General features: G+C 34.8%; 2 protein-coding genes and 1 non-coding gene across 3 annotated transcripts; all 3 read left to right on the top strand.

The window, feature by feature from the left end:
* Positions 1-3847: 3847 nt before the first annotated feature.
* LOC143447785 (5.8S ribosomal RNA) lies at positions 3848-4001 on the top strand. The gene has a single exon (XR_013114331.1). It is a non-coding gene; the product is annotated as a 5.8S ribosomal RNA (ribosomal RNA).
* Positions 4002-4726: 725 nt separating this feature from the next.
* On the top strand, positions 4727-6524 carry LOC143445446 (uncharacterized). Its single transcript, XM_076944549.1, has 6 exons — positions 4727-4795; positions 4940-5002; positions 5156-5366; positions 5566-5731; positions 5898-6014; positions 6141-6524. The coding sequence occupies exons 3-6, from the start codon at positions 5220-5222 to the stop codon at positions 6224-6226; spliced, it is 516 nt and encodes a 171-aa protein (XP_076800664.1). The 5' UTR covers positions 4727-4795; positions 4940-5002; positions 5156-5219; the 3' UTR covers positions 6227-6524.
* Positions 6525-7789: 1265 nt separating this feature from the next.
* On the top strand, positions 7790-21092 carry LOC143445444 (uncharacterized). The gene is made up of 24 exons (XM_076944547.1): positions 7790-7875; positions 8810-8964; positions 9096-9187; positions 9394-9527; positions 12467-12658; positions 13505-13662; positions 13785-13914; positions 14413-14712; positions 14918-15184; positions 16042-16341; positions 16442-16711; positions 16947-17063; positions 17513-17592; positions 17683-17893; positions 18122-18166; positions 18328-18371; positions 18977-19034; positions 19179-19228; positions 19318-19345; positions 19471-19595; positions 19713-19740; positions 19889-20022; positions 20214-20239; positions 20325-21092. Coding segments are annotated over exons 1-24 (2991 nt in total). The 5' UTR covers positions 7790-7829; the 3' UTR covers positions 20326-21092.
* The last annotated feature ends 1375 nt before the right edge of the window (positions 21093-22467 follow it).

The raw sequence follows: 22467 nt of genomic DNA, 5'->3' as shown, positions 1-22467 counted from the left end.
GATTGTAGCTCCTCTGCCGCTAATGGGTAGCAAGCTAGACACGGTGTTTTTACGCTGTCCAAAAGATCTTTGTCGGGCCGACGGAGGTCCATTAGTGATGTTAGATGATGCCGTAAAACCGTTTAGAACAAAATAATGATTAAACATACATAAGTTAGTTTTATTTAATATTTTTAAAATATAAATGTTATTATTTAATGAGGTTCGTAACAGTCGGAAAGGTTTTATCACTAAATGTTGGTAACAATTATAATAATTATAGTAATTCCTATAGTAATAACACCCCTGGCTTTTTTATTCAGATATTTTGAATATAACACGTATTATACTTCTTTGTTTATTCTGAGTTTTTGTTTAACACTTAAATAAACATTTATTTCTAAGTTATCAAATCGATATCATTTTAATGTTTTTACTGCTTTGAGGCTATCTATTGATCGTCGCCAGCCAGTACGCCGTCTAGTTTGAACAATGCGATAGGATATAGTTGGTTATAGTTAACAGTTTTTACATAGGCCTACGATACAATAGTTTGGATTGAGGATGTAACATTTAAAAGATATGAAGGCAGGCAAAAATTGTTTTTTGGTGGATTTTAAACTATAGTTCGGTTTGTTATATAGTATTGCTGCTGATAAGTGGTTAGAGATTTGATACAAATCCAAATGTTATATGCACCAATTGCAGTTCGATTAGATCTTATCATGAAACATACACATGCACGAGACTCGTTGATCGGTTGATGTGCATCTTTGTCTGCACGCTAGGCTACGTAAAGAGTTTGGTATAGGCTAATGGCCTTAGTCACGTAGCCTACGTGTGTTTTTCGACTAGGCCTACTGCTGCGTCATTTGCTTAAGGCAGGTTGTTTTCCGTTTCAGGATTATAAATCAATATTCAACAAAAGTATAGCCTATATTTCAAACCATTTGGCATATAAAAGACATCCACTAAATTTCGAATTTCGCTCCAAGAACTGACGTAAAGTTTAAAGAAATGGCTTATGAAGATCACCCAACACGGAGAATCATGTTTGACGCTATTAAACATAGGAATGGTGTCACAATTTCCACTTGATTATATGCATCTTGTATGCCTTGGAGTTATAAGAAAATTGTTGTGTTTATGGACAAGTGGTCCATTGAAAACAAGACTTGGCGGCAATATTCTCTCGTCCATTTCTGACAGTTTAAAAATGCTAAAAGAGTTTTTACCCAGAGAATTTCTTCGAAAAGGTAGATCGCTTTCAGAGTTAGATCGTTGGAAAGCAACTGAGTTTCGTACAATTCTTTTGTATTCAGGCCCAGTTGTTTTTCGTGACAAGCTGCCTAGCTCGTTATATGACAATTTCATGCTGTTACATGTAAGCATAACCATTTTATGCAGTCCCACTCTTTGCTTTAATTTTTGTAATTATGCTGGTGAACTTCTTCTTGTATTTATTGAACACATGAGTAATTTATATGGATCAGATCAAATAATATATAATGTTCACGCACTTACACATCTAGCTAAGCATGCTGAGCAGTTTGGACCACTTCATTCATTTTGCAGCTTTCCATTTGAAAATTATTTGCAGTCACTCAAAAGGCTTTTAAGGAAGCCCCATGCACCACTACCTCAGGCCATTCGGCGGTTATCAGAGAAAATGCATAGGCCTTTCACTAAAGCAAACAAAACTAAGGGCACACATTACAAAAAAAGACACTGTACAGGACCTCTGCCTGCAGACATAGATGTTAATGATTGTATGCAATACCATGAACTGTACGTATCTGATTATGTTTTACGTACTAAAAGTCCAGATAACTGTGTACAAGTACAGGAAAGCATTTATCTAATTCAAAATATTTTGTTCTATAATAACTCAACCCAGCTTGTTTGCCAAACATTTTATGTAAAGGATAACTTTTTTTCCTATCCAGTTCATTCAAGCAGACTGAACATCTGGTCTGTACGAGATCTAAATAATCGTCTGTGTGTGATAAATCTAAAAGAAGTTTGTTCAAAATGTGTATTGCTACCCAACAAAAGTCAATTTGTTTCTATACCGCTTTTGTAATGTTATTTGCATGTTTTCATTAACTTATATATATATTCATTAGCTATTTAGGTTTGTATTTGACACGTGATGATATAATAGTTTAAGTATTTAAAACTATTTTGCATGTACGACCAAAAATATAGCTTATGGTGTCAGCTGAAAGATTGATTTCTGCGTAAAACTTAAATGATGTATATTAACCATTCTTAATTTTTGTGGGTGAATTAAAAAAGTGCTTGTCAAATCAAGTTTGTCATGTTTCATGTTTTTCACCAAAGTTGATTCTTTATAACATAGGAAATTAGGAATATTTATTAACAATGAGTGATAAAAAGTTTGCAATTGTGCACTTCTATGAAGAAGACAGTGTCGCCGTCGTTCATAAGTCATGGATAAAGGCTACAAAGGATGGAATAACTTGCTTCTGGCCCCCTAAAGGTGCAATCAAGGGAACAGCTGTTTGCAGGGCAGTAGAAAAAGGAATTCCACCATGTGGAGATTGGAATCAATTTGCTGCTAAAATCTTGAAGGAAACGGGTAGTTATATTTAAATTTGTTGTAAAGCAAAGCCTACTTGCTTTGTTTCAATGGATCAATCGCCTGTGTTAAATTAAACATGTTTTTTAATTATTCCCAGATAATTATAAGAGTGCTAGAAAAAAGTGTGAAAAAGCAGTAAATGCAACTCATATCTGCTCAGAAGATTTAGACACTACCGACGTTGAAAGTAAAAGGAAGTAAGTCAGATAAAAAAACAATTATGCGGTTGGACACTTAGCAATTTAAGCAATGAAGATAGGTTTTCTGTGAGTAGCATTTGACAACTAAAAATATCTGACTAAATACATTACATAATTTATTTGTAATGAAGTCTACAGTTTTCAAACTCGCACATTTTTCAAATATTTTGTTGAAACAAAAACATATACATATTTTTTATCAGAATTCGACCTCCATCTCGACTTGAAGAATCAAATTCTGACAATGATGCCAGGTAAAGTAAACAGAATTGACCTTGGATGATGAAATAAACAAAGTGCAAATGCTTGATAAATTACCTGATTAATTATTATTATACATGTTATGACTGTCTAAAGTAGTGATTTGCACATTAGTGAACATATTTACTGCAGTAACCACTGGGAATCAGACCAATCCAAACCCAAAAGGAAAAAATTGTTTTTACAACATTCAACACCACCACCTGTTGTTCCAGAAATGCCTAACACCCAGGAAAGAAGGTACAGTACTTCCTCGATTATCCGTCCCTCGTTTAACCGGCATTCGATTATCCGGCCGAGTGATCAATGACTTTGGGAGGTTGTTTTACTTCGCATGATTGAACTTGCAACTATCATATGCGTGAGATTACTCTGGTTTTTATTTTTCAATTGACGTTGAACCGCCGCCGTAGCTACTACCGATTGAATGGTTTAGTGAGGTCCTCCGATTGGACCCGGAGCGGCTGGCAACGGCCGAACCGGTGTCCGAAAAGACGATCTAACTTGATCATTTAGAGGAAGTAAAAGTCGTAACAAGGTTTCCGTAGGTGAACCTGCGGAAGGATCATTATCGAAACGAACGGAGGCTCCCGCTCGAGCTGCGGCGGCGTCGCCGGGAAACCGGCCGCCTCTCGCGCTTGTCGAGGTCAAGACGCGCCCGTTGAGGCGCTCGACAAGGCACAAGTCTTTCACGGGCGTCGAGTACCCCCGCGGTTTCAAGTGACGGTCGTCAGATCGTCCGCTCGGCGCTCACATTCAAACCTGTGACTGCTTCGTAGAAGCTGAAACGATAAACGATGATGGCTCTTGGCGGTGGATCACTCGGCTCGCGAGTCGATGAAGGACGCAGCTAGCTGCGTGAATTAGTGTGAATTGCAGGACACATTGAGCATCGACGTTCTGAACGCGAATTGCGGCCTCGGGTTAATCCCGGGACCACGCCCGCCTCAGGGTCGTCTGAAAAGCAATCCCGGCGCGCCCGTCGCCCGGGCGAATGCGGAGTCGGACGGAGACCTGTGTCTCCGCCGTCCCGTCGAAGTCAGCAAGGGTCCGGCACGCGATCGTAGAGCGCGGCGGCGGCGGATCGACCTCGAAGAGGTGTCCTCGTTTCGCCAAGTCGCCGCGATCGATCGCGAACGTCGTCGATCCTCGGCACGTGTGACGTCTCTTACATTTCGGCCTGAGGTCGGACGAGACTACCCGCTGAATTTAAGCATATTACTAAGCGGAGGAAAAGAAACTAACGAGGATTCCCTCAGTAACGGCGAGTGAAGCGGGATGAGCCCATCGCCGAATCCGGTCGCTTTTGGAGCGCTCCGGAATTGTGGCGTAAAGAATTCGTCTTGCGCGCGTCGCGGATCGCCCGCGTCCTTCTGATCGAGGCTTCGTCTCATAGCGGGTGTCAGGCCCATGGCGGCGATTTGCGTGCGTGCTCGGTAAAAATACAAATTCAATTATCCGTTTTTTTTGCTTATCCGGTCAGATTTTTGAAAATATTGACCCAACTTGACCGGATAATCGAGGAAGTACTGTATACATTATTCTCGATATTGCTGTTATTATAAATAATATGTAATTTTTTAAAATAGTTATGGGCTACATATAAAAGTTACCAATCTTTACATTAATGTTTAAGGTAAAAAAATGAAAGTATTTTATCTTCAAAATTTAGAAGTGATAAGCTATGCTACCAATTTCTTTGTTTTGGCAGTGCAAATACTTCTTTTACAACACCCATTTTAGTTGCAAGGTAAACAAATTTGACATGCAATATTTCCAGTACTGTACTAACTGCAATCTTTATTTGTCGTGCCCGTATCAGACCATTATAATATGCGTATTTCACTAAATGTCGCATTTAATACTAACAATACACACTTCATGTTTTTTGCAGTTCTGTGACTTCTCAAGAAACTGATGTACAGGCAAGTGCGTCACATCAATTGCCCACAGAACGGTAAGTTTAAGTTGTACAGAACTAAATAAATTTTCCCGGAATAATTGCATGTAAAAAGGAGTAAAGTAAAAGTGGTTTTGTAAAACTCTTTGGTGGGCTACCAATTATCATGTGTCACAAGCTCTTGGTGATGTTGCGCAAATATTTGAACAGCGAGAGACCATCTACTATTCTCTTACTTGAAAGAATTTGGGGACAAGTAAAACAAAACAGTGTAATGCTCCAGTCTCTTCATCGCCAATTTGTGGAAGGGCAGATACCGTCCACTTCTTCGGTGGAACACTTCAACTTGCCGATAGATTCATTTGAGGATTTTGATAGGGTGGAATCACTGCTAGCAGAGAAATCACAAGCGCGTGTTTTTGTAAGTGCAACATGTAGGTTAATATGCAAGTTACTGATAATAATACGAATATTGAGTATTTTCATCTCTTTTATCTAATTGCTATGGGGGACTATGTTGACATTTTTTCAACTTTGATAATGCTTCCATGTAAAAGCATGACATGTAACCAGTAACATAATGCCGCCAAACAAATGATTCTTATCAGGATTTTTTTTAGATTTCCTATCTAGAAACAATAGGTGGCATAACAGCAAAAGATGTTATCAGCATGATGTTGAGCAAATTGTTGACCTGTGAACTGGCAACCAATTGTAATTGGATGGGAAAGGGTCATACTCATAAGACAGGAATGCATTCATCACAACTCGCAAAAACTGTTATAGGTGAATAAGTCGAAATTGAGTGTTGATGGTTTTGCTTAGTCATGTTTTGATTTTTTAGGTTGCTTACCGCTTCTTAATTGTTTTAAGATGTATTGTGAGTGTTATTTACTATTATCTGTCGATGATGTTTACTCCAGTATTTTGTTTTTATGTCATTATACTCTAGATGCTGCCAAGAAATCGGGTATTAAGGAAGCAGAGAGTATCTGCGAGATCAAGAAATGGTTAAAAAATGCTAGTGATAGGGAAGGGGGACGGCTAAAAAGAATGAAGAACAAGTTGGGTAAGCTGTGTGGCATGCGTGTGTGATGTTCATATCATGTATTGCAGAACGTTTTACTTCGCATTTTTAATTTTGTAGATAGTTAACAAACATTATGCAATATATTTCATTACAAAAATGTTTTAGATAAAGGGCGGAAAGATGAAGCCACGCGCAGACAATTGTATTTCATGAATTTCGACTCATCTTCTACAAGTGATGATAGCGGATGATGATAGTGATTATAATAAAATATTGTGTTTGCTGGTAAGGGAACTTTCAAATTTGAAAAAATAAACTTTTTGCTGAACTGCATAAAAACCCTGTGTGTTAGAGATTGTTGGTAGGCCCAAAGTCGGCTCGTAGGAGATCGTAGCTAACGCGCCGACCGAGGTCCGACAAAGATTTTGTTGCTCCCTACCCGACCTAGGCCCGCTGGACAAAAAGAAGTTGGCCCTTCAGCGATTATCGTTTGTGGGCCGCCAAAAGCAAGCTAACGGCTCGACGTCGGCCCTCGAGCGACGTGCTATCTGGGTTATCATATAAATTTGTAATGCAATAAATCTTTGTCTCAGTTTTACGTTTGCTCAGAACTTGGAGCTGTATTGTATTTTACACACTATTGATTTTCTATTGGTCGGTCACCTACAGTTTAAAAATAATTATGAATGCATTAATTTTTTTCAATATATCTGCTGTAGGCCTATATTTCAACTTAGTCACAATATTTAAATAAACACTTTACCATCTCTTTGTAGATGTTTGATTAATGTCGATATACCATGCTACTTTTATCTGTCAACTATACCTTATTTTTGCTTTGATCTCGGAACATTTAGTCACAAAGAATTGTTAAAGTGGTGTAATAACGTAAAAGCGAATCTAGTTTTGGGCCTGAAATGAAACCTTTTTGGTTTTCGCATCTGTGCCGTGTAGCTAAAATAATACCTGTATTTTATTTTATAAATATAATAAAGAACATGCTGCTGCTACCAAAATATTGGATTTCTGTTTATTACTATGTGGTGGTTAAGTTAATTAAATTGTGGTTAATAATCAAAGCTGTTTCACATAATGACATTAAAGTGATTATTTTTAGCACATATCAAGAGAATAAGGAAGTAAAACTTTATGAATTGCAAATTGCTTTAGTTACTCAAAGGAAGTGATACTGTCTTGTGTCATTCATTCAGCGTTATCTCTCTGATGTAGAAGGACTCAAACTTACTTAAACTTACTTAAGTTTCATAAACAATGGCAAAGTAATGAAGTATGGCAACTATGTTAATTGCAAGTTAGTTGTTAGAAGTTAGTAAAACCGTCTGAATACAGAATAATCGAAAAACTAAAAATGACAACAATAAGCTGTATGCAGATTTCTTTCCTGTCTAAAACAAGATACAACACCAGGGACGCATTCACACGCTTCTGAGATAACAACGGATGAATTTTTTTTTAATTTTGATGTGTTTCAGTGGAATTCCTTTTATGAGTATGAAAAGTTCTGTTATGCAAAGGGTGATAGAGTTAGTACTATCCGTTGGTTGCGTTTATATATTTCTGAGGGAAATTTATGGTATGTGGATTTACAGCAAATTCAAATTAGCTTCAAGGTAGTTTAAGAGAAGTTAAATTTAAACATTGTACAAAAATTTAAACTAAGTGAATTGGCTTGGTAATCTGTGTGGTTTTAGTTTCAACTTCAGTAAAAATTGTTGTGTTGATTAATTTTCAGAACTTCAAAAATAATCCGTTTTTAATTGATTATTAAAATTGTTTATTATTAAAAATTGTACAGATAAATAGAATAAGACCCAGGGTTTTGTTAAATCGAAAATGCTTTTTACTTCAACGATGAGGTATCTTGGATTGTTGTTATCAGGTGTGCTAAAATATTTTTAAATTGCTTTTGAAAAGTTAATTGACCACAAATACTACTGATAATTCTATTATATAAGTTGCTCCTTTGGCTTTTTAAAAGTATGATGTTCAAATATCAAACAAATTTGATTGTTTTGCATGATCTTTAAATGTAAGGATGAAATATGCTGCTTACATATCAGCTTTAATCACTTATCTTAAACATCTCAGGTACATAGTTACCGTACTGACAAAAACTAACAGTTTTACAAAGGTGTAAGTTTGTTTTTTATTTTAATCTAAAACTGACTTTCTAGTTGCACTTTTCGTAATATGATGCTATAGCACAGTAACAATAGTTTAATATTTTTTATCTTACTTGTTAAATTAAAGGCAAGTGGTCAAGTGGCTGTTGTAATTACTTTACATGCAATAATGATTTTTTGGTATTGGAATGTTTCTAAAGTTTTGTAAATTTAACCTTTGTGGTCCCATTCCATGTTCTAGTATGATGTTAAATCACAGACTTTCCATGTAAATATACTGCAAGTGTAGGCTGTTGAAATCAATAAACTTCTACGACAAATACTGTAATCTACCTGTGTTTGGACAAGCACAAAACTGCCGGCTAATCACGTTTTCAAATCTCCTGACATTAATTTTTGTTGACTTTTTACGAAATCATCTTGTAGACCAAATTGGAACCTTTGTGTGGTGATATGTTTGACATCTTAGATCTTGGTCTTATGCAAGTTGTTTTAACAATGCTGCCCAGCTGTGGCGATAGCAATTACAGGCAATAACATTGCACAAATTACAGCTTTCCTTAGACTTTTTTGCAACTTGCAAAGTCATTTTGCGGGATACATTGGAACCTTTCTGTGTTGATATGTTTGAAACCTCTGATCTTGATGTTTTATGCAAGTTTTTGAATACGATATGTGATTTGGTTCCAGCCATGCTGCAAAGTTGTAATGGACAATACATATCACCTCTCACAACACCACATCCTGTACAAGCAACCAACTCCACTGTAGTTATCACTGCTATAGCTTCACCAACACGAATTTCATCAGGACAAAACTGGATTATTTCCTGGAAATTTAACAAGGTATTTACAAATTTAAATTTAATGTTTAAAAAGTTGATGTGTTGTCCCAGTGGTGCCATCACTGAATATTAGTGTTATTGAGCAAGTTAACGTTTTAGCTTTTTCGTAATTGATCAAACAAAGTTTTGCAGACACCAGTTGCTCAATTGGGATTTTTTCCACACCCAAACGTTAAAACTGTTGTTATATCATCTTCCAACTATTCAGAAAGAATCAACATCAGGTTAATATTAATTTCTCAAGATTCTAAGCCTATAATTGCTTGACTCCCTTGTGTTTTCCTATTTAAAATTTTAATTAATATTTTGCTGGCTCACATATATATTTACTCATATATATTTTGCAAAGTGTCGCTGTCTTGATAATGATTTGATTTGCTTAAGCTTGAAATATTTTGTTTTTTTTGAATTAATATTTTTCTTTTATTAGTGCAACTGACATATCATATACAAGGTTCACAACTCATCTAACCATTTCACACCTGAAAGCTGAAGAAGATGGATGCCTGGTGAAGCTTGCTGCTAGCAGAAGCTATTCAAAATCTTTGAAGCTTACCATTCGAGGTTTGATGAAAGTCTTTTGAGTATTTATTTACTCATGGTAATTTATTGATATTTTTATTTTAGTTTGCGGTAACCTGAAAGTGATATTGAACTGATAAAAAAGCAAGAAGCAGTTTCAAATGTTGTGTGTTGTAGTTTCCTCGTTTGCAAATATTTGACAGCAAAAATTCAGCAATGGCATAATTCTCCATTCGTCAATGCTCAAACACCAATCACATCTTTGTTTATTATGATTAGGGTCAGAACAATTTTCTGATAAACATTTATTAAATCTCCCTTCATGTAGAAATTTTTTTACAGTGATAATACTTCCACATATGCTCAGACTTGAGGTATTAACAGGCTTGTCCATGGGAATGGGATTCCCACGAGAATCCCATGGGAAATGTCCCATAGGATGGGATGGGATGGAACAGAACGAATTGCAATTCCCATAGGACAGTAGCTAGGCATTTTTTATTTAAAAATATTTTAGACAAATTGTCAGAAATTTTTCTTGCAAAACTTTAAAATTAAATAAATAAATAAATTAAATAAACTTTAAAAATTCCATGGGATGGGATGGGACAGGCATGAATTGCTATGGGATAGGATGGGATGGGACAGAAAAAAATGTCCCATGGACAAGCCTGGGTATTAATATTGTTCATGTACATTAATTGGCACACAAGAAGGGTGATGTATGGAACATTTAAGATCATCTTCCGCTGACGCATTGTTGATTAGAAAGCTGTAAAATCTCAACAATTTGGATTTTAGTCAGGATCAATTTGCTTTCTTAAATTTTTATGCAGTTGTAAAATTGAGTTTTGCCACAATCAGAGTTTTAGCTTGTGTTTGTAAACTATTTATATCATAGTTTTAAAACCGATTTAATATTTAGTTTTTTATCTTTGGTATTAGAACACCTGATCGAACGACACTTAATCGAACGACAGTTTATCGAACGACACTTAATCGAACGACAGCTGATCGAAACGACAGCTGATCGAAACGACACTTGATCGAACGACACTTTATCGAACCGACAGTTGATCAAACGACACTTTATCGAACCGACAGCTGATCAAAGTGACAGTTGATCGAATCGACTGTTGCTTCTCCCGCACACAGTCACAGCAAAACGTGGCGTACAGTTGCATTGTTTGCTGTAGAAAATTGAAATTTGGTGACTTTTCATAAAAATTGTTCAGCTATCTGTCCATGTTTGTTTGATAAAGTTGGATTTTGTAATTTTTGAGATATTGTGATATTTATATAATTTTGCTTTCTCCGCATTGAAGCATAACGTTTTCGTTTACTCATTTACGCACCAATAACTTGACTAACTATTCTCTTTCGTTCTCTTCTCACAGCGGGGGCACGGCGTAACAAGAAGAATTTCTAGAAATGTGTCACTTTTAGAAATACCTAATTTACACTAAATTCACCTTCTTTAGTTTTACAATTATGATGTATACAGGAAGCCAGATGATGTTTTTACTAACCTGTAAAAATCTCATCAGTCTACGACGCATAGTTTTCTAGTAAACTCGCGAGCCTGGTTAGGATAGGGTTAAAAGATCCACAATTTATCGAAACAACTGACGATATGCACGGTTAAAAGAACGACAATTTATTAAAAGAACCACAATTTATCGAAACAACTGACGATATGCACTGTTAAAAGCACGACAACTGACGAAGTGCACATTTCAATCGCATTCATTTAATTACAAGTTGTGTGCAATTGCTCGAAGATAACTTTTTATGTCAATATTCGTTGAGTCATAATTTTCGACTATGCTCTTCAGCCGTTGGTTGACAGCGTCGTAGCGCTTCTTCCGAGGTGGGCCAGCAATTCCAGCACTCAATTGCTCAATAAACATTTCGTTGGAACCTTGTTCCTGATTAATTTTTTTGACGAGTCTGCGAAGCGTCGGATGGGATATTGAGACACGCTTGCTGAACGCATTGTGCCATCCTTCAATGCTATTATTCGTTCGTGAAAGGTCATCTTGAACCCGGTGGAAGACATTCCAACACCGGATAAGAAATAGAGGTTGACGACGATTCCTGCGACACAAACGTCCAATCCAAGTAGTTTCGAAATATTCAATGTATTCAGACAATGGCTGCTCATCGTCGTCACTGAACGTGGCCAGGAAGTCCTCGAACCGTTGTACAACAAGAATTGAAAAAGCTGGGATAAAGACCACTTTCAAGAAGCTACTTTGTGTAAAAGTCAGGCAGCGATATGCCCCTTGCTATGAAATTTTGCCTTCAATTCCTTACTCTTTGTATCTATAACGACTAGTCTAGTCTACTGTACAGACAATCTCGTACTTAGTACGAGATACTGGTCTACCGCCTTCGCACCAGTTTTATGGCGTAACAATACCACAATTTTTTCAAACAGAGCTAACACTGCAGTTTGAAACTCAATAAGAAACGGCGGGCCGTATTCTTGTGATAACTTATTAATATGTTTCGGGCCGGCCGCCATGCGAAATCGTCAACTTTATGATACAAATCTAAAATATAGATATAAAATATAAATCGTCAACTTTAGGATCAATGTTTGAGAAACACGCAAAAATCTTGCTTGAACTGTCGGTTCGATAAAGTGTCGTTCGATCAACTGTCGGTTCGATTAACTGTCGTTCGATAAAGAGTCGTTCGATCATCTGTCGTTTCGATCAGCTGTCGTTCGATAAAGTGTCTTTCGATAAAGTGTCTTTCGATAAAGTGTCATAGTACCAATTTATTTATAGTTACATAATTTTCAAGTTGATATCGTATGTTTAGTAGTGTTTAATTGATTCATCCTTTTGCACTGGCTGTATTTCATGGTTTACACAAGTCAACACTGTAGTTCAATTGGAAAATATGTCTGCAATGTTACCAATTATAATTATGGGCCTTTTGTTATAGTTAACTGGATAATTAATTCAACACAGATTGCCACGAATCACTATCAGATGGAGTTAAAGTGGATGCAATTTCCAGAATATTCAACTCACCAGGAAAGTTTGCATGTTCTAATGGAGGAAAGTTGTATTACTCAAATGGTGCAATGTTGACATCTAGTGACACAACTTGTCTGGCTTCCTCAGAATGGAGTGGTCAGGATAATCTGCAATGTTGGACAGGTTATTTGGCAGCAATTTTTGTTATTTTTTGGCATTTTAAAATAATTTGTCATATGTGCAAAGACATCATAGGCAATACAGTATATATTATTTTCTAACTGTATAGCTTGGACTAAATTATTTTCATTTTTTTAGTTTATCATTGTTACAATACGGTTCATTAACAACAAAACATCCAATAATTAGCTTGAACTAAGTACAAGCATCTGATATCTTGTAAAAATTTACACGTTTTATATCTACATATGTTTAAAATTTAAATCGTTACTTCTACTCTCTTATCATGGTGTGTAAAACATTAACTTGTTTCATGACAAAGTTTGTTTGGGTCCTGTTGTAAGTGTGATGGTTGTTTTAAGGAATTTTTCTGTCGGGTAATTAAAAGTATGGTTGGATGAGACCAGTGGTTATAAAAACGTCTATCTCTGAAGTGGCGTTGTTAAGGCCGGTATAATTTACATCACAGGAAAGTTTTCTTTTATTTTAATCTAACACTAACTTTTTATTTGCACTTTTTGTGATATGAGGCTATGCTTTGTTATTGTACATGAATAATTGTGTGATAGATATTGCGTGATTGCTGTGAAATCGCGTGATAATTGCTGACTGATAATCATTTTCCTGAAAATAATTTGCATGTACTTTGCATGATTTTTGTACAACATGCAAATAAGATGCATGCATCACTAAATTATTGTATGAAATGTTTAATGTTTTTTCTCCTACTTGTTGGCAGTATTATTATATATATTATGGGCTGTTTTAATTACTTTACATGCATTGATGATTTTCTGGTAGTAGAAAGTTTCTAAAATAAAGTTTTGTAAATTTAACTTTTTTATCCAGCTCCCAGTGTAACCCTTGCAAGCAGTTTAATTAAAGGCAGAAAACTGACTGTGGTTGAAGGAAATGATTTGATTCTGACTTGTAGTTACAATGATGTCATTCCTGTTGGAAATACTTCTCAGTTTTATTTGGGAGGAAAAGGCTACACTAAGACACAGGCGAGTTACTTTTAAGAATGTGTATTAGCATATCCAACGAGAAAATATCAAGCAAAGGTATTTTACATACATTTGTTGGATCCCTTATTTTTAAACATTATTCATACTCGTCACTAACATAGGGACGAGCTTTCACATTGTCTTCATTGCAAAGTGACAACAACAAAGTAGTCTCGTGTCAGGCTGTCACTCCTTATACTGATCTTTATCCTACAAGTGGAAGATCATCAGAATATGAACTGGATGTCTTATGTGAGTATTATTAATTATGATATAAAGATGACTGTGGTATGTTCATGGAGTGTCACTGTGCTTATTTTTAGTTTTGTTTGTTCGGAGTGTGTATAAATCTTGGTATTTGTTTATCCAACACAGGCTAATGCGTACAAACTGAGATCTTTTTATGCTTTGTCTGTTAAACAAACTGTGTAATGAAATATTAAAACTGAATCAAATTAACAAATACAAATTTTGCTGATTTTTATTTCTTTAGTTCTCCATTGTTTTTTATTTTCAAATAGTTAAACAACTTTTTTGGGTCAAAACAATACTTTGCATTTTAAAACATTTAGTTTTAGTGGATTGGAAATGTTCACTTTTACACAAGCGTTTAGATTATTGCATTTTTATTTTCGTGATTTTTATGGTTTCTGTTCCTTGCTGATATGCATCAAGCAAATTTACAGAATATCACCTAAATCATTTGATCTTATATTGTATTGAGATTACAGCAACTCAACTTTTTTACAGATAAACCTAAAACAGTTGTCATGAAAGTGAAGCTTTCCAGATACACAATCCCTACTAAAGATGGATATCTTCTAAGATCAAATAAAAAAGTTTCCATAATGTGTTACCCCAGTAAAGCCAATCCATCACCAACTTGTACCTGGAATTTTCCTTCAGTTACATCTAAACCAATCAGTTCAACCCAGGGTTGCAAAATATCTTACCATCTCAGTCAATCAAGCGTGGTCTCTTGCATTGCTCTAAACAGAGCTGGTTCAAGTTCAAGCAATGAACTAAACATCACTGTGGTTCCAGAGAAACGTAAGTAATAGAATATCTTGCAGTGATAATTTTAGAATTGCCTAATTAATTACTCTATGCAAACACGGTATCTGTCAACTCTGAGATTTTGACACATTTGAGATATTCTTATTTTTAGTTTTCATTATAGATATTTTTATTTATTTGGACTTCTTTGACAGAACAATTTGACAGACTGGCATGTTTTCTTTGTCTGTGGTTTTAGGAAAACTTGAATTTATTGTGACTGGGAAGAATGTCACAAAAGATGATGGGATAATGACATCATATGTTGGGGAAATTGTTACTTTTTCATGCAGCATTGGCTTTAGTGATCAACTTAATACAACGTACAAGTTACGTGCTGGTGAAAGGCGCTATAACAAGCAGTCCTTTGACTTGACATTGAAGCCTTCTGATACTGGGAATTATTCCTGCACAACCAACGATAGCTTTGGAACTTATAGCTCATTAATATATCTTGATGTTCTTCGTAAGTATTTAACGTTTTCTTGGAATTATATTTTTGCTATCTGCTAACTAGATAAAACGACTTACTTTGAGATGGTTTTATTTTATGAAAGAAAGTAAAGCATCATAATCACAAACCATGATACTTCCTTTTATTTGGATTTTATTGGCCTCACAATAAAGGTGTTTCCTGTGCATTAGGAATAATGTGCAATCATGCATGCTGTCAATACGCAGGAGAAATTTTAAAGTGGAAATTCTTATTTAAAGAACAGTTACACAGCATGTTAATGATTTAACACAGTTACCATCTGAACTGTAAAGGGTTTTCTAGTTTGCTCTGCAATGGCTCGCTTCTTCAGTCTCAATGTCCTAATATGCCACTCATACTGTTCTTCATTAATGTCCTTTATTGTGTCATTTGTCTGTTCGTTTGTGACCTCATAAGCGCACCTTGCTGAGTTGCTTCATTCTATTGAACGGCCGCAACTGACAAGGTTGTGTCATCTTGCCAAGTATTAACATTTGCATGAACATGTGGATAGGTTAATTCTGAGACAAGTTGAGTGCCTACAGCTCATATTGCGTTCTAAAGATGTTTTATTGCGATTTATTTGTACAAGTGCTTTGACTATTTATTCGACTACTTATGATGCATTTTGCATGTAGAAAACAAATTTTATCCCGTCATGATTGTTTGCGTAATTATCATGGACCAACCACTAGTATACAAATGTATTCATGTTTGCCTAATGTTCACTTAAACTTGCTGAAATGCACTAAGTAATGTCTCTGAATGTATCCTGATTAAGTTGGTCTCCTAGTTATAAGCTGTTTGTTATTGCAATTTACAATGTGACATTACAACTTATTCTACAGACGCACCAGACACAGTTACCAGCAAAGTTGAGCTTTCTCAATACACAATAGTTGCAGAAGACGGATATCTTTTGAGATCAGATGAAATTCTCACCATGCAGTGCATATATGGTGAAGCAAATCCATCTCCAACTTGCACCTGGACAATTTTTTCACTGAACTCGCACTCAGAAATCTCAATCCCCGGTTGCAATATAAGTTATAATCTTGACCAATCAAGTTTAATTTACTGCACTGCTGAAAATGAAGCTGGTTCCAAGCCAAGCAGCGGCCAAACCGTCACTGTGGTTCCTGCACAGAGTGAGCAAGATTTTTTAGTTTGCAATCGATAAAATCGACTATTTTATGCAAATGCAAGGAAATGTAATTTGGTGGACAAGCATTTTTTTTATTTTTTTAGGGAGTCTTGAATTCAAAGTGACTGGCAGCAACATCACAAATACAGGAGGATTCATCACATCATATCTTGGAGAAAATGTGACCTTCTCCTGCAGCATTGAGTACAGCGATCGACTTAATACAACATTTTTGTTGAAACGTCCTGGTAGAAGACACGAAACTCGAAAATCGTTTGAATTGTTATTGGGGCCTTCTGATACAGGATATTATTTCTGCACGACGAAGGACAGCTTTGGAAGTTATAGCTCATCAATATATCTTGATGTTCTTTGTAAGTTTGAAGTGTTTAATAGCAGGCATGGTTTTGCTTTTGATACTTTATATTTTTATGTAACTTAAAAAGTGCTAAAAATACTCGTTTTGCTTCTATTATAAAAGTCGACGAGACAAGTTTAAACATTGAAATTATTATCATATCTAATGCGAATATGTGAGTTTTGATTGCAACGTGTTTTCATTTTATTATATTTTGAATTCAATTAAAAATGATTACACAAATTTTCCAGATGCTGCTCGACAACATGAAGTTATCACTTGCAATTGGAATATCAATGAAAGTGGAAGCTGTGTTGTTGTGTTCTTCTCAAATCCAAAGTCTCACTTTGTAGCATTGACCAAAAATGGTGTGTTGCTTGTTATTGTTTAATTTTATTGGCGATAATTCTTCAACTACTGAAAATGTTTTTAAAATGCTTTCATCATTTCTCTACTATCCCCCTTTACCTTTAGAAAACATATCACAATCAGTCATCTGAAATAGTGCCGTTGAAAAATATCTAAAATTTAAATGTTTGCATCTATTTTAGCTTTAGTCTGTTTACTTTACGTAAATTAATGTTAGTTCACCGTGAAAACCTACAATTTTATATAACTTGGCACAGGCTAATTATATTTTTAAACAGGTTATTGGTGATAACTATTAAAAATGTTTTCCAAATACTTTCACCAACATGTTGAATTGGAATTTGTCTTTGATAAAATGTCAACATTTTTGCATTAATTCCCAGCTTTCAAACATTTCTGGAACCGAAAACGAAAACCTACAATTTTATAACTTCACCCTATTTTCCAGATTTACCAGTGACACATGATGGGTCAACGACCTTACAATCTGGTGGTGATCAACAAACTTTCACCTTCCACAAAGCTAAAGTAACCAAAATATTCTACACGTTCCAAATATCAAAATCAAATCTTTGTACAAGTTTTATGTAGTTCGATGAAGCTTTTTTTACCTTTCAGGCATCTATCTCAGACAAAGGAACATATACACTCACTGTTAGATCTTTAGATGAAGATTCTTTCCCCAATAATGCTTTAATTAACTTCATCATTGTAGTTGCCGACAACCCTTTGGTCTGGCTTCAACCTGTAATTATTGGTGGCTCTGTTGTTGCTGCAATTTGCTTATGTGTTGTGATTTTTGTAATTGTACAAAGAAAGGCAAAGGAAGGTAAGTTACTATGTTGCATGCGGTGTTAACACTACTTCTGTATTGACTTATAATCTTTGTGAGTCATTATGATATACGATATTGATTGGTTTTATATGCATTGGTGCAAATGTACAACTTGATATGGTTGCCTAACTTTTGTGTTATTGCACAGAATATAAAACATGTAAGCGCATATAGTAATTCTGTAATATATTATGCTTTTGTCGCAATGCATAATTGTTGTAGATGTACCCGCAAGTAAAACCACAAAAAACGATCAAGCGCCTATAGGTAAGTACTCATTTGGACTATACCAGGTGTTATGTGTTTATTGAAAAGTTATGGTTTGTGGCAGTACGGTCAAAAAGCAATTTGCATGACGTGTCATCACCCACTCACTCATAATCGTTTCTGTCATTTAACATTTGCTTAAATCAAAGGTTATTTTCCAGATCAGCCAAGTTACATCGAATACACTGGAAAAGATTCCAACCAAGTAAGCGAAATATTTTTGATAAGCATGTAAGCCGATTCAAATGAGATTCTTGTTGCAAGCATTAACAAGTGTTCTAACTAACTGCGTTAAGTAGTGTTAACTGCGGCTGCTCATTTAATCCGAAATAGCTCAAACAATGGAAACTGCAAAAATTTGATAAATTAATTGAAATTATTGACATATTTTAATTTTTCACACTGTTATCTCTCGTATGGTGAGTTTATTCTTTTTGTAGAAGGTAGACTGTAGACGTGTTCCCATGAAGTGCAAAGAATCACAATTGTACAGATAAAAACTCAAATTTTGCTTATTGTGGATATTGTTTTTACTATAATTTCTTTATCAGTCATAATTGGCTAGATATGCTACGCCAATTTAGCAAAGTGTTCTTTTCTGGTCAACCTACAACCAATTAGCAATGGCTCGCTAAGTCATATTGGAATAATTTTACCAAAACAACATTGTGTAATTATACCACTATCTCGTTCAAAGGCAAAAAATATTCGAAGATAAACGATGACCGTTTAGGTTTAATATGAAACCTCAATCAATTAAATTTTGTTACCAGTAATCTATTATTGATTTGAACTACTTCCTTCACACAGTTGCAACAACAGGAAGCTGAGAGCAAAAGACAACATAAAGCAGCTGGCCCCAATCCAGGTATTTTGCATACATCTATGTTAAACATATTTGTCATTATCTACTTACTCTGACATTGAGTAAAAGCTTAAACTTTATTTTCTTCACAAAATGGAGGCATCAAAATCCGCAACGTTATGTTAATAAGTTTTTGAATCTTGGCAGATAATGCAAATGGATATCTTGATATGAGAGTAGGCACTTCTGGCCACATGGTAAATATATACAAGTTAGCTAAAAAACAAGAAATGCGGCTTGTAAATTTATAAATTTGCACTATTTTTAAATATATTTAATGTGACAGAAAATTAAAGATTCTCAGCTGGAAACAGGTATTTTTACAAAAATTTATGTGGTATGTGTGTGGTACTGAATCGCAGGATAAACAATTTATCCTTTCATTATTCCAAAAAAATATACACGCAAGATGCATGTTTTTGTGCACTTTGATATGCAGGTTATGCTGTCTTGAGTGAAGGACTCAATGTTAAGTTCACCAAACCAGAGAATTCAGCAGAAAGTTCATCGTACGCAAATGTTGGAGGTACTTACGAAGAATGTAGCGGCATTCCCTTTCCTCAGGTGAGAAAGAATAAAGCCAAATACGAACTAAATTAAAATTTAATCATTTTCATGAAAACTTCTAACAAAAAATGGTCATTTGGTTACTTGCAATTTTAGACAAATTTTTTGTTGCAGAGGACTTCAAGACTACAGTTGAAAACTGGTATTTGTTATAAAAATATTGGTGATATGTTTATTTTATTCGACACTTTCAGGAATTCTATTTTTGAGAATTATGTTGTCATACATTCACTGTTTATTAGAAATGTTACGAGGCTTGGAATTAAATTTTTGTGCACTTTGATATGCAGATAATGCAGGTTATGTTGTCTTGAGTGAAGGATCCAATGTTAAGTTCACCAAACCAGAGAATTCAGCAGAAAGTTCATCGTATGCAAATGTTGGAGGTACTTACGAAGAATGTAGCAACGTTCGTTCTCCTAAGGTGAGAAAAAAATGAAGTAGGTGTGCAAATGATGCGTCGTTTGATAATCCAATTGGTATTGTGAACTTTTAAACACACTTACCCGTCATGTGGGGACAAAATATCTAGGTAATAGCTGCATAGTGATTAAAAATTTTGTTAGCCATTATCCAAAAAGGCAAACGTATTATTTTATGCATTTTTTGTTGCAGAAAAACAAAACTTCACATGAAAACTGGTATTTATTACAAAAATTTATTACTTGTGATTCAAGTCTCTTTTACTCCTCCGTTGCTTATTATTTGTTCTATATGATAATGCAGATTATGTTGTCTTGCTCAAAGTCCAACATGCAAGGAAAGCAGTTCACAAAACTGATGAAACAGAAACCTGCAAAATTGATTTTAAATACTCGTGCAAAATTATGTTATGTCTTTGGTAAGTATATTCTTTTTTGATGGTCGATCATGCTTTCAGCGCATTTGTATATTTGTACATAAATACTTTTAACTTGATTGTATTGCTGTAAGGAGTTGTTATCGTTTGTTCACATGGTGAAATTCTTATTGTGATTGTTATTAACAATTTTTTCGTAATCTCTGATTTTTTGCGTGTCTAGATTCTGCAACTTTGAAAAAATTTTGTAATTTGTGTTCCTTTAGCTTTTTGTTAATTCTGTGATTGAAGCTACTACCATACTGGCAATCAGTTAATCTTCGTCATAATGTAGCTAATATGATGACTGATGTCAGTTCCAAGATTACTTGTTACATAATAAATATAGTAGGTTAGTCGATCGTGACATCATTAACTTTATCTTGCGAGTACTTAACGCTTGAATTTTATGAGTGACCTAGTGCGGTTAGTTCGTAGGTTGCCAACTCTAACTTAATGGCATGTGGCTGATACAATACATCACACCTAACACACAAGAAGTGTGAGGTGGGGGATATGATTTATTGCAATGTTATTTCCTTATCGCTCAAAGTTTGACTACTCAGTCTGTCTTGGTGTATGTTTCTATTTAAATATGTTAATTGTATATAATTTTAAAACTTGATCAAAATGAATAAAAAAATAAGGATATATGATGTTGTTTCATATGTGTGGCAATGGACAAAAAAAAAGCTTTCACCTATAACAGCACGCATTTGACTGTAATCAACGCTCCATGAGTGACGGAAACTCGCCTCCCACTTTTTCCAACATAAGATCGTTAAGAGGTCAATGGTAGCATTAATAAGATGCTGCAAAGGGTGTTTCAAGAACCAAATAAGTGTAGCTGGAGTTGAGCTAGCAGGTTATAGCTGTTAAAAACACTGATTCCTTTACAAGCCTGCTTTTAATATGGAGGATGAGTGTAAGAGCCGAAATCGAATACATTTGACAGTTTGTCTTCAATGCAAATTAGCCTAATTATTATACCACATTCAATCAAATTCTTTCTATCACCTACAAACCATAACGCAGCAGTTTTTAGTGGATAATTTTTTAGCTGAGGGAAATTCTTTAAATATTTATTACCATGCTTAGAATTTATGTTAAGCAAATTTATCACATCACTTGATACATTTCCATTATATTTCTCTGGGTCTGACTGAACTAGACCAATGAAACTGCTATGGTTGGGTTCCACGCCGTTATGATGCATATAACTTGTCGATACATTGATCTAAGAGAGTTGTAAAATTTATTGCAATTTTGACAGAAAGGTGACACTCCTGTTATGCACATGACCAAAATAACTCAAAATGTACACCGTAAAAAAAAACCTTAAAATTAAATACTTTTTTATTATATTTTACATAAAAACATATGTAGATGTTTGTGACAGATAATTATGTGTTTTTTTACTAACACACTTCAAAATTTACAAAACATTTTCTGCTTTTTTATTTTTTTATGTATAACCATAAAACACAAATTTGTTTGCAATTTTATGGTAAACTTACGTAACAGTACACTAAGAATAAAAATTAGAATTGATAAAAAAAAAAAACTATTCCAATACAGTAAAGCAAATACAGATGTGGGCTCTATTTCGGTCATTAGGGCTGTAACACTAGGCTTATTGTTATTTATTGGGTCGAAAACAAAACGATAATGAAAAAAATTTCTACCAAAACTACAATCACTTTTTGCAAATCCTTGACGTTCTTTTAAAAATTGCTTGAAGGTTGCTTTATATTTTAACTTATTTAATCTAATTTAAATCTGGAATGAAATATATGAAAAAGATATGTAATCCATATTTTGTATGTAGCCCATAGACCTAAACTTCCGTGAAATGCTTCCACAGGTTTATAGTCCTGATTAAACTGTATAATATTGTATATCAAACATTTTTTGAATTAAATTAACATTTAAAGTTAAGTTTTGTTTCACTTTTTTCAAATTATGATTTTTCCAATTCTTCAGAAAAAAATGTTTAGATTTCTATGTTCTTTCCCTGAAAATAAGGTGCAA

The sequence above is a fragment of the Clavelina lepadiformis genome, chromosome 2 (assembly GCF_947623445.1).
Source record: "Clavelina lepadiformis chromosome 2, kaClaLepa1.1, whole genome shotgun sequence".
Taxonomy (NCBI): Eukaryota; Metazoa; Chordata; class Ascidiacea; order Aplousobranchia; family Clavelinidae; genus Clavelina; species Clavelina lepadiformis.
The sequence above is the reverse complement of the archived record's forward strand: the minus strand, read 5'-3'. Positions and strand labels throughout refer to the sequence as shown.

Bases quoted from the DNA above. Each gene is read 5' to 3' on its own strand.
- LOC143445446 (XM_076944549.1), top strand. From the start codon at position 5,220: ATGCTCCAGTCTCTTCATCGCCAATTTGTGGAAGGGCAGATACCGTCC. The intron at 5,367-5,565 runs GTAAGTGCAACA...GATTTTTTTTAG, and splicing joins AATCACAAGCGCGTGTTTTT to ATTTCCTATCTAGAAACAAT. The intron at 6,015-6,140 runs GTAAGCTGTGTG...AAAATGTTTTAG, and splicing joins AAGAATGAAGAACAAGTTGG to ATAAAGGGCGGAAAGATGAA.
- LOC143445444 (XM_076944547.1), top strand. From the start codon at position 7,830: ATGCTTTTTACTTCAACGATGAGGTATCTTGGATTGTTGTTATCAG. The intron at 18,167-18,327 runs GTAAGTACTCAT...GTTATTTTCCAG, and splicing joins AAACGATCAAGCGCCTATAG to ATCAGCCAAGTTACATCGAA. The intron at 19,741-19,888 runs GTATTTGTTATA...TTTGATATGCAG, and splicing joins AAGACTACAGTTGAAAACTG to ATAATGCAGGTTATGTTGTC.